Source organism: Panulirus ornatus, chromosome 63, assembly GCF_036320965.1.
Source record: "Panulirus ornatus isolate Po-2019 chromosome 63, ASM3632096v1, whole genome shotgun sequence".
NCBI lineage: Eukaryota > Metazoa > Arthropoda > Malacostraca > Decapoda > Palinuridae > Panulirus > Panulirus ornatus.
This window is the reverse complement of record NC_092286.1, coordinates 13,998,090-14,013,033: the sequence shown is the minus strand read 5'-3', so window position 1 is coordinate 14,013,033 and position 14,944 is coordinate 13,998,090. Positions and strand designations below refer to the sequence as shown.

At 39.5% G+C, this 14,944-nt stretch overlaps 1 protein-coding gene across 2 annotated transcripts in view; it reads left to right on the top strand.

Moving 5' to 3' along the window:
• Positions 1–14,710, top strand: part of LOC139746067 (bestrophin-3-like) — a 36,577-nt gene extending 21,867 nt beyond the window's left edge. For both annotated transcript variants that reach the window (XM_071656911.1, XM_071656910.1), the window contains exons 4-8: positions 500–671; positions 3,850–3,979; positions 9,546–9,781; positions 12,215–12,448; positions 13,217–14,710. In XM_071656911.1, coding sequence (XP_071513012.1) covers positions 500–671; positions 3,850–3,979; positions 9,546–9,781; positions 12,215–12,448; positions 13,217–13,357 — 913 coding nt within the window. In that variant the 3' untranslated portion in view covers positions 13,358–14,710. The remainder of the gene's footprint in view (positions 1–499; positions 672–3,849; positions 3,980–9,545; positions 9,782–12,214; positions 12,449–13,216) is intronic.
• The last annotated feature ends 234 nt before the right edge of the window (positions 14,711–14,944 follow it).

The window sequence follows — 14,944 nt, the reverse complement described above, 5'->3', positions numbered from 1 at the left end:
AGAAAATAGGCTATGCATAAATCAAAATTGATTTGGAGCCATGAACATGGAGAAACTAACAGGCTAACATCCACGGTGGTGAAGTACAATTCGATGGAGGTGAGGAACCCATAGAACCATTCAAATGACGGTCGTTTACACGAACTAACCAAGGGCTATGTGGTGCATGCACTGTGGTCGTACAATTACGTCTAACACTTGAAGGTGTTCAAGATTTGTCGATTGGTGGTTATTACGACTTTGAAGGCTTAATAAAAGACTAACTTAACTCCAATCAAGCATTCTTCTCATTGACCACCTAACCACTATCTAGATGTACAGTGGACAGTATTCAACCTGTTTCTCTTCGTTACTGTTCAGATAACTTTGTAAATTTGAATTTCTACTTCGTAACAGATTTCCATAGGGTATATTATAGCGTGTAAACACAGCATGTGCGCTCTCTGAACACATACGTTGTTGTTTTGCCTTATACTTAAATTCTAAATGTATATTACAGGGCATTTGAGAGTCTGGTGCTTCACTGTGCCCGTTTCCGCAACCTGATCCCTGTGTCCTTCGTGCTGGGCTTCTACGTGTCGCTGGTGGTGAGCCGCTGGTGGGGCATCTACCAAAGTCTTCCGTGGCCTGACACCGCAGCCATACTCGCTACCACACACATCCGCGGCGAGGTAAGACTAGGCTATCTACGTCATATTAACACTTACGCCTACTGTGATAACAAGAAGAAACATATTAAGGTCATTTTTGCCTGATCTCACCTTCAAGTATCGGATATGTTTTGAAGCGTAAGAGGATATGTATGGGACATGATAAATCTCCGACGATAGTCTCCATTACCAAGTTGTACACACAACGAAGGTTCGGGAAATCGACTAGAACGTAATAATAAAAGTAAACTCTGATAATTTTCTTTAAGTGTGCTGAACCTAGTAAAGCGTGACTGACTATTAATTTCATCATCATGAATGTCAGCGTGCGTCAATTTAACTGTATGATAACCTTTCATCATTGACTCTTTGCTTTCAAATCCATGGAGTGGATCGGGTACATAAAACTGCACGGATAATAATTTACCGGAAAATGATCAAAACTGAAATTAATTCTGTGGATTGACATTGCGTGATTGTATCACACCATCTCGATGCAGTAAAAAAAAAAATCTGTGTGGTTAGGCGCTATTTATATCCTCAAGAGGAAGAAGAAAACTTTTGATGAAGAAAGTGTTCAGCTTCTATTGTTCTCCCTAGATGCTCTTTGAATATACGGCGAGCGACAGACTTCAATCGAGTGTCTCTAGGCTTGGCTTCAAACTTAATTGATATCCAGCAGAAGACTGACATACAGAAATTTGTACATCGATTAACAGATAACGTTAACACCGACCAAATTGTAAACATTTTCATACCAAGTGAGAAAACCAGACCATTCCTTGATGCTCCTTTGATGGCTAAACAACTGCGCCCGATGCCTGCTTGCTGATGCTTGTTTGCATAACCACACCAACACATGCGACCTGAATAACTTAAAAGCATGTTCGTGGTGTTGCCTTTTTTTTCTTTTCTCAGAAGTGTTCCTCCGAATGGGCTTACTTATCTTAATAGTGTGGTCTGTAATCCATTAAATATGACAAAGTTTATACTATGCAACCCCACAACCAATTTTTGGTGGATACTCCAGCTGCGGAGCAGGGAAATGTTGAACTCCTTAGAGCAAGGTTTTCGACGATTCTGTGCCTCTTTCCATCCACTGACACTACCATAGTTTCGTTGAAGGTGACCTCGCTCATGATGTAACCACTTGCAGGCAAAGTCTGTTAACGCCTCTAGTAGATATGAATCTGGTTAAAATTCTATTTGGGTTACGAAACACTGGGAATCCTGGCCTTCGTCCAGTGACTATGACCTTGAGGAACAGGCATGCTATCCTTACCCGGATACTCGAACGTACCTTTCATCCCTGATCTAACAATAGAAACATCAAACAAGTGTTGAAGTGCTGTCTATAAGTTGATAGCTGATGTAATTCTGAATTTTAATGTTTTGCGACATCTATTACCGAACGAACACACTGCAACGAGGCATTCTAGTCAGTATGGCTGTTGTTTAAGTACTAACCCATTCGTTGGTTCACTTTTGCTCTCCATCGTAGCCATGGCTCACCTCTGGGATTACTTACCTCACATGCTCCATATCGTTGTTAAGTCGCTGGACGATGGTGCTGTTAAGAATCATTGCTGGGAGGGTTGTGGGTGTGAAATGTACTCGCCAGGTTCTTGATACTGCTGCTAAGTCATTATAAACTCCCCTACATTTGTATTCCCCCGGTCTGGTATCTTGGAGTCCTGCAAAGATTAAAACAGCTGTATCATATATTTCACTTGTACTTGATTTAATAATGGGGATCAGTATGGTTTTAAGGATATCTGTTCAAAGTCGGCAAACTTCCTGCATCCCCCCCCCCTCCCCCCAATCTCATCTATCTGTGCTGTATGGGAAGGGAGCTCCACTTGTAGCGAGCAATCTCTTGAACTCTCTCTCCTTTAAAACAGCTTTTTAAACTGAGTGCGCGACCAGCATTCTCTCTGTTTTGTTCCATTTATCCACCACTTTTATAATTTAAGGTACATCATTTCTAACAAGTTTCTTGCTCAATTTCATGTTCTGGTTCCTTTAACTTTACACCTTTCGAAGAACTCTCCACCGTCGACATCGTCAAACTGGTTTACGAAACTTGAAGTTGTAATCAAGCCACTCTTGAACAAAGTCGTCCTCTTACGTCTCATTGTAAGTTTACTTTTTTTTTTTTTTTACCGACTAATACAGTACGGGGAGAGTTCCACACTAGTAGGGCCCCATCGTTTGAACTTTCTACATCATCAATAACTCTGTAAATACAGGTACTTGTATGAGTTTAGAGTTTCCTTAATTATACCGATCAGTACCTCTTTTTCTTTACGTCAAGTTTTCTGCCTAGCTTCTAGTGGTGGCCGATGGTAACTGTGGGTTTGCATGTCATGACGAACCATTCTGTTTCCAAAGTCCACCTGAATTAGAAACCCGAAGACTGTAATCTCTTTAGTGTACTTAAGTGTATTTACCGATTTATTGCAATTACTTTATACTGTACAGGGGAAGGAGTTTTACATCCGTACAGCCCTGTGTGTATGTATGTGTGTGTGCGTGTGTGTGTGTGTGTGTGTGTGTGTACAAGTAAACCCTTGAGTCAAATTCTACGAAAGAATTTAATTTTCATATCCGAGCATATAAGATGAATAGGTTAGACTTCCTTGTTAAAAATAGGGTTATGAATATTTCCTTAGTAGCTTAGAAGAATGTCTTTTCCTAGCGCTACCTCGCACACATGAGGAGGGAGGGGGATGGTATTCCATGTGTGGCGAGGTGGCGATGGGAATGAATAAAGGCAGACAGTGTGAATTGTGTGCATGGGTATATAGGTATGTGTCTGTGTGTGTATATATGTGTACATTGAGATGTATAGGTATGTATATTTGCGTGTGTGGACGTGTATGTATATACATGTGTATGGGGGTGGGTTGGGCCATTTCTTTCGTCTGTTTCCTTGCGCTACCTCGCAAACGCGGGAGACAGCGACAAAGCAAAATGAAATATATATATATATATATATATATATATATATATATATATATATATATATTGATGGAACTTATCACTATACCTCTTATAATGACACAAGGTTTACGTTTATACAGAAAGAAATCTGTACTGGATATGTTATAATGTTTTAACAATAACTGTCTCTTCCCCGACCTTTAATTGAGGACACCTAAAACAGGATTACATATTCAATGATATTTTTTCCCCACAGTGTGGAGAGGCGAAGGAGGCCCGTCGCACTATACTACGCTACATTAATCTGACCATCGCCCTCACCTTCGCTATGATCTCCCCTGTGGTCAAGAGAAAGCTGCCCACGATGAACAGCTTCATTTCAGCGGGTAAGTCGATACACTAGTGAGCAACGTGAGCAAGGAAATAAGATACGATTTATACGAACAATCAAGAAATGTGTATTACAGTACTAAATGTAACTGTTTCTACTGGAGAACTTACGCCGATCTTTTTATTCAGCATCTGCTTAGATCAAGAATCTAATGTTGGCAGACTTATGTACAGGGGAAACTTCCTATCTACACATCTTTGAACAGTTAGGGCGTTTGTCGGCTCCGTTGGAGAAGTAGCCAGCCTACCCTTTCGTTAATAACTGCAATCTTCAGCTGAGCAAACCTTGAGGTGTGCGTAAGGCATTGATAGGAATCTAGTGAAACATAAAGCGTGCCACACCAAGTATACAACAATACAGGTCCTAAACCTCACCTACTGTGTCCTTTGATGCTTCAGCATTGTGAACAGTCTAGCAAACGTGACCCAATGTGCGTGTGTCTAATTAAGTATAACAGACCAACGTGTCTGACCCATATAATGATAATGATATCATTATTATTATAACGATATGCCTCCAAGTATCAATAAACAGCTTTGGATTCTGAAATAACTCACTCTAACGAAAATTCTACCAAGGAATGTAGTACGCGGATTGGATTCCTTAATTCATAAAAAAATCTTGGAATACACCAATATTCTGTTATTATTAACATACATCATCCTGGTTTAAATGAACCCTTCCCGACCGTTAGTCGTATTGGATATGTTCTCATTCGTGAACACTTTGCTTTGCTAGAGGTGAGAACAAGACACTTGGTATGCACACAATAGTTAACTCTCGTAAAGATATCTTACAGTGAAGATGTCATGATGCTTTTTTTTTTTTTTTTTACATTTTCCTGTTCCACATTCATTTATAAATGTTGTCAACTCCAAATAGCTAGAAATTAATGTCACATTATTCGTTTTTGAAAATGTAAGAGTTCATTTGATGAATGAAATGATGTTTGAGAGCTGGGAATTACTTCCGCATCCAACAGGTGCACTAACCCTCTCTCTCTCACTATCCCGCTATCACACGCAGGAAAGAGGGGAACTACTCCTGTCGCTCTCTCTTACCTGTAGGATATGGTCAAGGAGAGGCAACATCCCCTGAAGCCCCTCTTTCCCCTTGGATACACCCCAGCTCCTAACTGAACTCCACAACAAATTTCGCAAATTCCTGTCGCTCTCTCTTACCTGTAGGATATGGTCAAGGAGAGGCAACATCCCCTGAAGCCCTTCTCTCCCCTTGGATACACCCCAGCGCTTAAATGAACTCCACAACAAATTTCGCAAAATGTGAACAATGATAAGCCAAACGTAAACTCAAATTAGCGTAGCCTAGCCAGGTAAATGAGATTTGTGGTTAACTTAAATATTTCTTACCTTGTTTTGGTGGACAGAGGACTATACGATTAAACATGAATTCATGGAATCATTGTCCCAGTCGAGCAAAATATTTCTCGAGTGGTGACGCTCGTAAACTTTCAGTGTTAAGCATTTACGCCGAACCAACAACGGCCATGACGCTCGTTACAATCCAGTTTCCGCCGTTTATCACAATGAAATCGAGGTGATTGTCTCTCATATGTGGGTCACTTGGTGAAATTCACGTTTTTGTTACGCCATAAATGCCCTGCAGCGAATCTGCAAGGTAATGTTAGGTGATAAACCGAAATGACTGGAGGAAAGCCCGTGGCATTTTCCCGGTTAAATATGAACAAAGCGGAAGCGACCATCGCATTGAAACATAAGCACAAGGTAATTAGAATTCTCATATAAGCTTGCATTTAGGCTTAATTTGAGTTCATAAACTGTATAGAACAAACCTAAAATAAATGTAAGTACAATTCAGTTTAATAATCATAAATTGAAGACATAAACTTCTACAAATCCCTTAAGAAAAACGAGAAATGTTTTCAGAATTTGGCAAGAAACATTATTGGAACAAAACAAGACACGGAAAGGCTCTCGTCGACTGACCTGTGTTGAGTTTGGCTTCATTTTTCACTGAAAATTCAGTAGTAGTATTTCTTTTTTCCCATTTATCTCTGACGAACTGACAAATATAAAAAGTAAGCTTTCGGCTTCGCCAATATTTGGCAGTAAGAACGTTATCGTGTTGACTCAAATACTTCAGCAAAACGTGCCATGCTTAAGTGTGTCATAATTATGGTTCAGGTTTAATTGTACCTGTTCCACTAGACAGAAGATATAGCCTAATTGCTCCTTTTGCCGCATTAGTAAACTCTTTATGCTTGTCCCGAGCCACTGTTATTGACGGCCCTAATTAATTATCATAGCAGTCGATAGGCTTAAAGCACAAAAAACAACCAGTAAGGGTGAGCGCTTGCTTGGCCATCAATATTCCCGTGCTCCATCAGGAATTCTCTAACAATGAAACTAGGCAAGATGTCATTGGCTCAGCAATCCAGTTTTGAAGTGGTCAGGTATGAATTAATATCGGTCTTTGGTAGACTATTAGTTGTAATATATTAGATGGGTGGTTGGTAGTAAATAGTTCTTATATATATATATATATATATATATATATATATATATATATATATATATATATATATATACACACTCCCCTATCCCTGGGGATAGGGGAGAAAGAATACTTCCCACGTATTCCCTGCGTGTCGTAGAAGGCGACTAAAAGGGAAGGGAGCGGGGGGCTGGAAATCCTCCCCTCTCGTTTTTTTTTTTTTTTCTTAATTTTCCAAAAGAAGGAACAGATAAGGGGGCCAGGTGAGGGTATTCCCTCAAAGGCCCAGTCCTCTGTTCTTAACGCTACCTCGCTATCGCGGGAAATGGCGAATAGTATGAAAAAAAAAATATATACACACACAGCTACCGGACTCCGCCAGCTTGAGGTTACGCCGCAAGTGAAAAGGCACCTTTAGCGTGATTATACCATCGCAATTTATGAAGTACAGTTTCATTAAAGAACTTGCTTCAAAGAATTCATCCTGTTCCTGCTACTACGTGTAGCGTATCCTTGAAGTAGCAGCAGGGGTCCCTAGGTCACTAAGAAAGGGGCGTAAGGGTTGCATATATATATATGTATATATATATATATATATATATATATATATATATATATATATATATATATATATATATATATGGAGAAAGTAAAGTGTTTTAGATATCTGGGAGTGGATCTGGCAGCGGATGGAACCATGGAAGCGGAAGTGGATCATAGGGTGGGGGAGGGGGCGAAAATCCTGGGAGCTTGGAAGAATGTGTGGAAGTCGAGAACATTATCTCGGAAAGTAAAAATGGGTATGTTTGAAGGAATAGTGGTTCCAACGATGTTGTATGGTTGCGAGGCGTGGGCTATGGACAGAGTTGTGCGCAGGAGGGTGGATGTGCTGGAAATGAAATGTTTGAGGACAATGTGTGGTGTGAGGTGGTTTGATCGAGTAAGTAACGTAAGGGTAAGAGAGATGTGTGGAAATAAAAAGAGCGTGGTTGAGAGAGCAGAAGAGGGTGTTTTGAAATGGTTTTGGGCACATGGAGAGAATGAGTGTGGAAAGATTGACCAAGAGGATATATGTGTCGGAGGTGGAGGGAACGAGAAGTGGGAGACCAAATTGGAGGTGGAAAGATGGAGTGAAAAAGATTTTGTGTGATCGGGGCCTGAACATGCAGGAGGGTGAAAGGAGGGCAAGGAATAGAATGAATTGGATCGATGTGGTATACCGGGGTTGACGTGCTGTCAGTGGATTGAATCAGGGCATGTGAAGCGTCTGGGGTAAACCATGGAAAGCTGTGTAGGTATGTATATTTGCGTGTGTGGACGTGTATGTATATACATGTGTATGGGGGTGGGTTGGGCCATTTCTTTCGTCTGTTTCCTTGCGCTACCTCGCAAACGCGGGAGAGCGACAAAAAAAAAAAAAAAAATATATATATATATATATATATATATATATATATATATATATATATATATGATACCATATGGAATGTTTGAAGTATAGGTTTACCCGTTATTTCCTCAGAATGGTTGGTAGAATGTGTATTATACGATAACCATTCACTAGAATGAGTACTTTTTACATTTCGTATGAATAATACAGCATAACAGTATAATGTATGGCAACGAAGTTTAACAGTTTTAACAACAGATTACATAAGGAAGTGAAAAAAAAAAAAAACTGGCGTACGAGTCCGTTTGTAATAGAATCAGTTTGGATGATCTCAAGTGGTGCATTTTACTTGTTTGTGTGATTTGTTTCAAAGATAGGTCAGGTTGGAGGAAGGTAAACTAATTATGACCCAAAGCCACTTCTTGGGTCAAACAATAGCGCAGCATATTCTCTGTTAACGAAGTGGTTTTTGTTCCGTAGAGCGCGAATGGCATTTTTTTCCACAAATGTTCAAGGTTATGCAAGGGTAGGTTATGTTGTTTTGCTACATTATTGAAGAAAATCTCGTTCACTTCTCAGGTTATACTGAAATCCAATATCAATCCTTGAGAAATGGAAGTGAAGTAATGTATTGGTAACTCCAACGTTCATTTATATCGTTTTCTAGTTAGGTTAATTTGATTTTTATTTTTTTGATACGTTGAAGTCCATCATGAATCAGTTCTACATTATGTTGTTGTAGACCTATCGCAGCCTAACAAACTACTTGAGGTTGAGTTTTCAAGGTCTTGTAATTGATTTCGGTCACTGGTGAATAAAAATAATCTGCCACATTTAACCAATTTCTAGTTCATTACATCGAGGTGGACTCAGCCTAACTCACGTGAGGCTAATTAAGTCATGACAATGTACCACAGTAGCTTAGCTTATCAAAAGTTATATATGATATAGGGTTTCGATAAACCAAAGCAAGTCATTTGGCTGTTGCAGAGTTAACAAGCCTGGATGCCACCTCAGGGTATACCAGAACGAAGATTGACCAGAAAATTTAGATATGTACCAATATATAGAGTCAACGCCTTTCCTCGATCGCGTTGTTCACCCATCATTAAGCTTATTTACCACAAATCGCTTAACATTTGTTGAACCGCAGTTTATCAGTCTTGAGAAAAGAAGACCGGATAGGTTAACGGTGATGATCAGATGTTCTCCGTAACTGGAGTAATGCAACTGCCAAAATATTTTGTATGACTTTTAAAGAGTTCGGCAGAATCTAGAGGGCAACAGCGACAGACTATTGGCTTATCCAGGACCTTGAATTAGTGAGATTATGGAATCCACCGAACATTAAAAGAAGCTCAGTGCCTTGCGTCGGTGTATAGAATGACTGAAAGCTTTCCTTAGCGTAGCTATTATTTTTCATCTTTATCAGTAAGTTGCATCACAATGCATCCTCGCTGTACCGAGAGCAAGGCTGTAAAAATTATGTATCCAGCAAATCATCCATAAACTCCAGTAAATACTACTCTATACACCTGTACACCTTAACTATCTTTCTAACTGTTTGTACTTTCCCATTTTAGCTCCTTTTACCATTTCATAGCCAACCAATTAAGAATTAGTCTTACGAACACCTCTGTAGATACTGCAAAATAATTTCCGGTGTAAATTCTATTTTCCATGGTTGTATTCCTAGGATACGCGACCGAGGAAGACATAAATATCCTGAATGCCCTGGAGAGCAAGTCTGACATGCACAAGACCTGGGTGCCGGTGTTGTGGGCCTGCAGGACAGCGGACCAGGCCAGGCGAGACGGCCTTGTGAGCGACGCTGGCCAGAGAGCCATCACCAACGAGATCCTGAAGATCAGAGGCAACTGTGGGTCGCTCATGGGCTGGAACGATTACAACATACCCCTCGTTTACACACAGGTTAGATGCTGCTCACAGTAGTGCAGCGGCAGGTCAGCCGCTATAACAGTGGTGTAGTGGCAGGTTGATACTATTAACGGTAGTGTAGTGGCAGGTTGATAGCTGTTAACGGTAGTGTAGTGGCAGGTTGATAGCTATTAACGGTAGTGTAGTGGCAGGTCGGCTGCTGTTAACGGTAGTGCAGTGGCAGGTCAAGAGCCATTAACGGTAATGTTGTGGCAGGTCAAGAGGCATTAACGGTTGGGTGATGGTTGCTGAACGGCCTTGAGCGGTCGTAAGTCTCAGTTGCACGTCAACATCCGTTAATGTTGATATGGGGGGTATGATGTGAAAACCGAGGCTTATTATACGCGATTGTAACGGTAACCTTAGAATCGCGGTTTTGCAGTTTCGGTAGATCCTTTGAGAAACATGTTCAGACGGCATTACAGACTATTTACAGTCATTTATACCATTTATCAGCGATTGCAGCTTTGTATGTGTTTGATCATATATTATAAGTCTGACATTAAGACTATATATATATATATATATATATTGTATATATATATATATATATATATATATATATATATATATATATATATATATATATATATATATTATCCCTGGGGATAGGGGATTAAGAATACTTCCCACGTATTCCCTGCGTGTCGTAGAAGGCGACTAAAAGGGGAGGGAGCGGGAGGCTGGAAATCCTCCCCTCGTTTTTTTTTAATTTTCCAAAAGAAGGAACAGAGGGGGCCAGGTGAGGATATTCCACAAAGGCCCAGTCCTCTGTTCTTAACGCTATCTCGCTAACGCGGGAAATGGCGAATAGTTTAAAAGAGAGAGAGAGAGAGAGAAAAAATATATATATATATATATATATATATATATATATATATATATATATATATATATATATATAAATATATATATATATATATTTGCCAGGAATTGAAATATGCATTTCATATCAGAAAAGGATTATATTGACGAGATTGTGCAAAACAAATATGCTTCCATTACTTCCAGTCATTGATTGCCTCCACAGAGTCTTGAATTATGTAAGCATGAGACAACAAGTTCCAGATTTGATTAGTATAAGAAAGAAATATTAAAAGTAAAATTCACACACAACAGTGAGTAGAATGATAATTGATAACGACCTCGGGCTGAATATGTGATTGGTATGTATGTTCCTGGCGGGTGTATTTTATGTATCTGTCTTTGTAATTGTAAATGTATCTGTCAATGAATAGTACCAGCTAGTGTGTTGTCAGACTTCGCCTGTTCGAAGTTGCAACGCTGAGGCACTTAGAGTACAGTCTCGTCAAAGACCATCCCACACCAAAGGAGTCTACATTTCCCTGCTGCTTGAAGTAGCGCAGCCTTGGGCTACAGAAGCCTTTACAAGGGACCTAAGGTAACACCAGGACATAAATATTAGTGCGGGAGTAATTATGAATAGACTGCCAACTAGCAACATCATCTGTCTCTGTTAATACTAGTTTGTTCCCCCAAAGTCGTGTTCATTTATTGCACGTTTTCTTTTGTATGAAGTTTACCTTCAGTGATTTTCAGAATTCTTAGTATGTACTGTTCATTATTATACCGTAAACCCACTTTCACCCTTTAACTACTGCACTTTGTAATTATTACAGTGTTTATAACTGCCGTTGACTGATATACTTCCTTTATTTCCATTTTGTTATTTAGATTTATCAACTTTTAGAAGAAAAGTTTTTACAAATATCGGTATTTATATATTTCCGGTGAGCGAAAAGATCCATTTTAATTGCAGTATTCCACCGAGGTCGCGGGAGTCCTCATGCTTGAAGTCTTTGGCAAAGTGCTTGGTTAATACAATCCACCAGCCAACCTTACCTAACCCCAGCCTCAGCACGCAGACCTGAGCCTACCTCAACATAACCTAGAGGAGGCTTGGGGGGGGGGGTGTCGAAAAATTAATTAGCCATCAGAGTAACGCATGATCCACTGGTGTTGATCGTGTGCACAATACTCACTACGTCATATATACGAGAATCTGTTTCTAATATCATCTAATATCATTTTAGAAAATAGACATGCAGTGTGATGTGATGTAATCGTGTGATTATTGATGAATGCAAAGGAATTCAAACATCAAAGGACCCATTATGAGTGTCTGTAACATACTTCAGAAAATTGATAGACATGTAATGTAATGTAATCGTAAGACTATAGAGGAATGCAAAGGAATTCAAACCAGCAGACCAATGGGTCCTGACGAGGCTGTTTGCAGAGTGGAAGAGACCAGAAACAAAATAGAATTACTATACCATACTTTTACACGACCTAGATATATTATGCGTATCCCTTAGTGCTGTTCATAAGCCACTGTTTTTTTTTTTTCTTTTTTACACACTATGCGGCTACTGGTGAATAACATGTGACTCTCGTTGTGCACAGGTGGTGACCATTGCTGTGTACTCGTTCTTCTTCTTCTCGTTGCTGGGGGAGCAGTTCCTGGACCCGAATCAGGGCTACAAGTCCCACACCATTGATTTGTACGTGCCGCTCTTCGCCCTCCTCCAACTCTTCTTCTACATCGGCTGGATCAAGGTGGCCGAGGCTCTGCTCAATCCTTTTGGTGCGGACGATAATGACTTCGAATTTGTGCCACTTTTGGAAAGGCACGTTACGGTGAGTATATGAAAACCTGAATGTACCGAAATGGAATTTTTTATATATACATATGCATTGAACGTTTTCAGATTCAGGTAATTCCTAAGTATGTCAGCCATTGTATTTTTACTGTAATTATTTGAGCAGCGGCACAGCTAAATGAATCAGATTTTTTTCTTAGAATCTTACGCGCGCAAGTCACTGTGTCACCTAGAATATTGTAGTTTTCAGTGATCATTCAAGGCTTTGAGTTCTGGGGAAGAACATGAGTTCAAATCTATGAAAATACTGTGTATAACTAAACTCTAATCATCATAGTTTATTTCTTATAAGTACATATAATCAAGTATATGGAAAAACCAGGAAATTACAAGCAAACATGGGCTATAGCATCTTTAAGGCTCGCATTGGAATCCATTTTCGATGCGTTCCGCTTTTAGGATCCAGAGAAGTGTTTACTGGGTTGCAACGAACGACCTAAACATACCATATAGCTCCAGTTGGAAACCTTTAATCAGAGTATTTCATTCTTATCAAGGATTTCAAGTATTGCAACGAGTAAAGAGGCGTGTATGATTGCGAATGCATCAGAAAGGGGGCGGGGGGGTGCATAACCGTTAGTCTCATACGTAATTTTTCTTCTTTTGACCAGACGCGAAACACAAGCAGATATGAACGGGAGAAATTTATGTATATAAACACGCTTGTAAGCCAACTGTAGTAGGCATACAAGTACAGAAAGTGCTTCCGCTTGTGTTATGAGATCTCTTGATCTATCTCTTGCAGATGACGCGCATGTTGTCGGAGCCAGGCCCACACGAGATGCCGTTGAAGATCCAGGACCTGCCGCACGAACCGCATCCGGCGAAGGCAACAGATCACGTCATCGATGACATAGACGACTCCAGCGGATCAGCGGAGCCGTAGTTGCCACATCGCCGCTTGCTTACTGCCATATTTCTCTATTAAGTTACTTGAGCATCGTATGACATCTAGGATAATAACTACCGGTAAACTTCGACCAAGTTTGTCGTAATTACACACTATGCATATATTATAATTCTACGGTATATAGTACCATGTTTGTTTACTTTTCTGGTATTAGAATGATTCTCTGTGTGTAATACAAAAGATTCTAGCGTAAAAAGGATGAATGTTCTGTATTATTACTATGGTTGCTCGAGTTCTTGCTTCGGTTGCTGGAAAGACTATTGCCTGTGCATCAGGAAAAGGAATCATCTGTTTTTATTTTGTCTTTTTTCTGGGAAGTCAAGAGACCGGATTTCAAAATGGTAGGAGTGAACTGTCGGCCACAGTGTAAACAAGCGCTGTGAGTCGAAGAAAAATGGAACTCTTTGATGTAATGAGTAGCTGAGTGTCTTAGTGCAGTGGTTGTGTGAATATAATAGTGTAGTGGTTGTGTGAATATAATAGTGTAGTGGTTGTGTGAATATGATAGTGTTAGTGTAGTGATTGTGTGAATATAAGTGTGCTCGTGTAGCGGTCGTAGTGTGAACTTAATTTTCAGAGCAGAAACCCCTTCAAGGAAGAGCATCTGCTAGAAATGACAGGTTCTATCAAATAGGGATAATAGAGTAGTTCAGGAAGTGAATTATTCCAGGTCAGTTAGGAGAACTACATGTCAAAACGCCTTAACCAAAGTAACACTACATCACACGGTTTTAAGTATTGGTTATTTTTAATTACATGCCTGTAATGGATATCAAAGAAAATAATTGTTAATCACCCTTAGCGAGGATGTATTATATAATTTATGTCTTTGTAGCAGTTACATGTGTGCAATTCAAAACTGAAAATGTTAAACATCTTGCCATATCAAAAATGTTATGAACTGCCTTATTACCCTAGATTGCCAAAGAAGATAAACTCTATTTAGATATATGCCTATCTATCGTAAGTTATCAGAGAGGATAGATGTTAAATGTGTGTTAAATGTCTGCCTTATATGTCCTAGGTTATCAGAAATGATGTGTTAAACATGTCTTGAATATTTAACCTTGGTAATCAGAGGGGATAATCATTTGCCTTATATATCTTATTATGTGAGATTAAATGTGTGTCTTATGTAGTCAAGATAAGCAACCTGTGTGTCATTTTGTGATGACTGACCGGCTCCTTCATGACAGTAGGTACATACACGTACAGAGTATTTTTGAAATTGTTATAATACTGAATACGATAGCTTGTAACTTTTTTGTTTTACATATTCGTTCTTGAATTGAGCCAAGGACAATCCAGTACTAAACTAAATACACCTTTTTTTTCATTATTACTTGCTCCTATTTGGCAGTGATAAGTATCTTATATATGGACTGAAAAACTCGCCAGCATATGGAATTAAACACGGTCCATGACATGAATGGTATTTCTTAAAGGTTGTTATATATATATATATATATATATATATATATATATATATATTTTATACTTTGTCGCTGTCTCCCGCGTTTGCGAGGTAGCGCAAGGAAACAGACGAAAGAAATGGCCCAACCC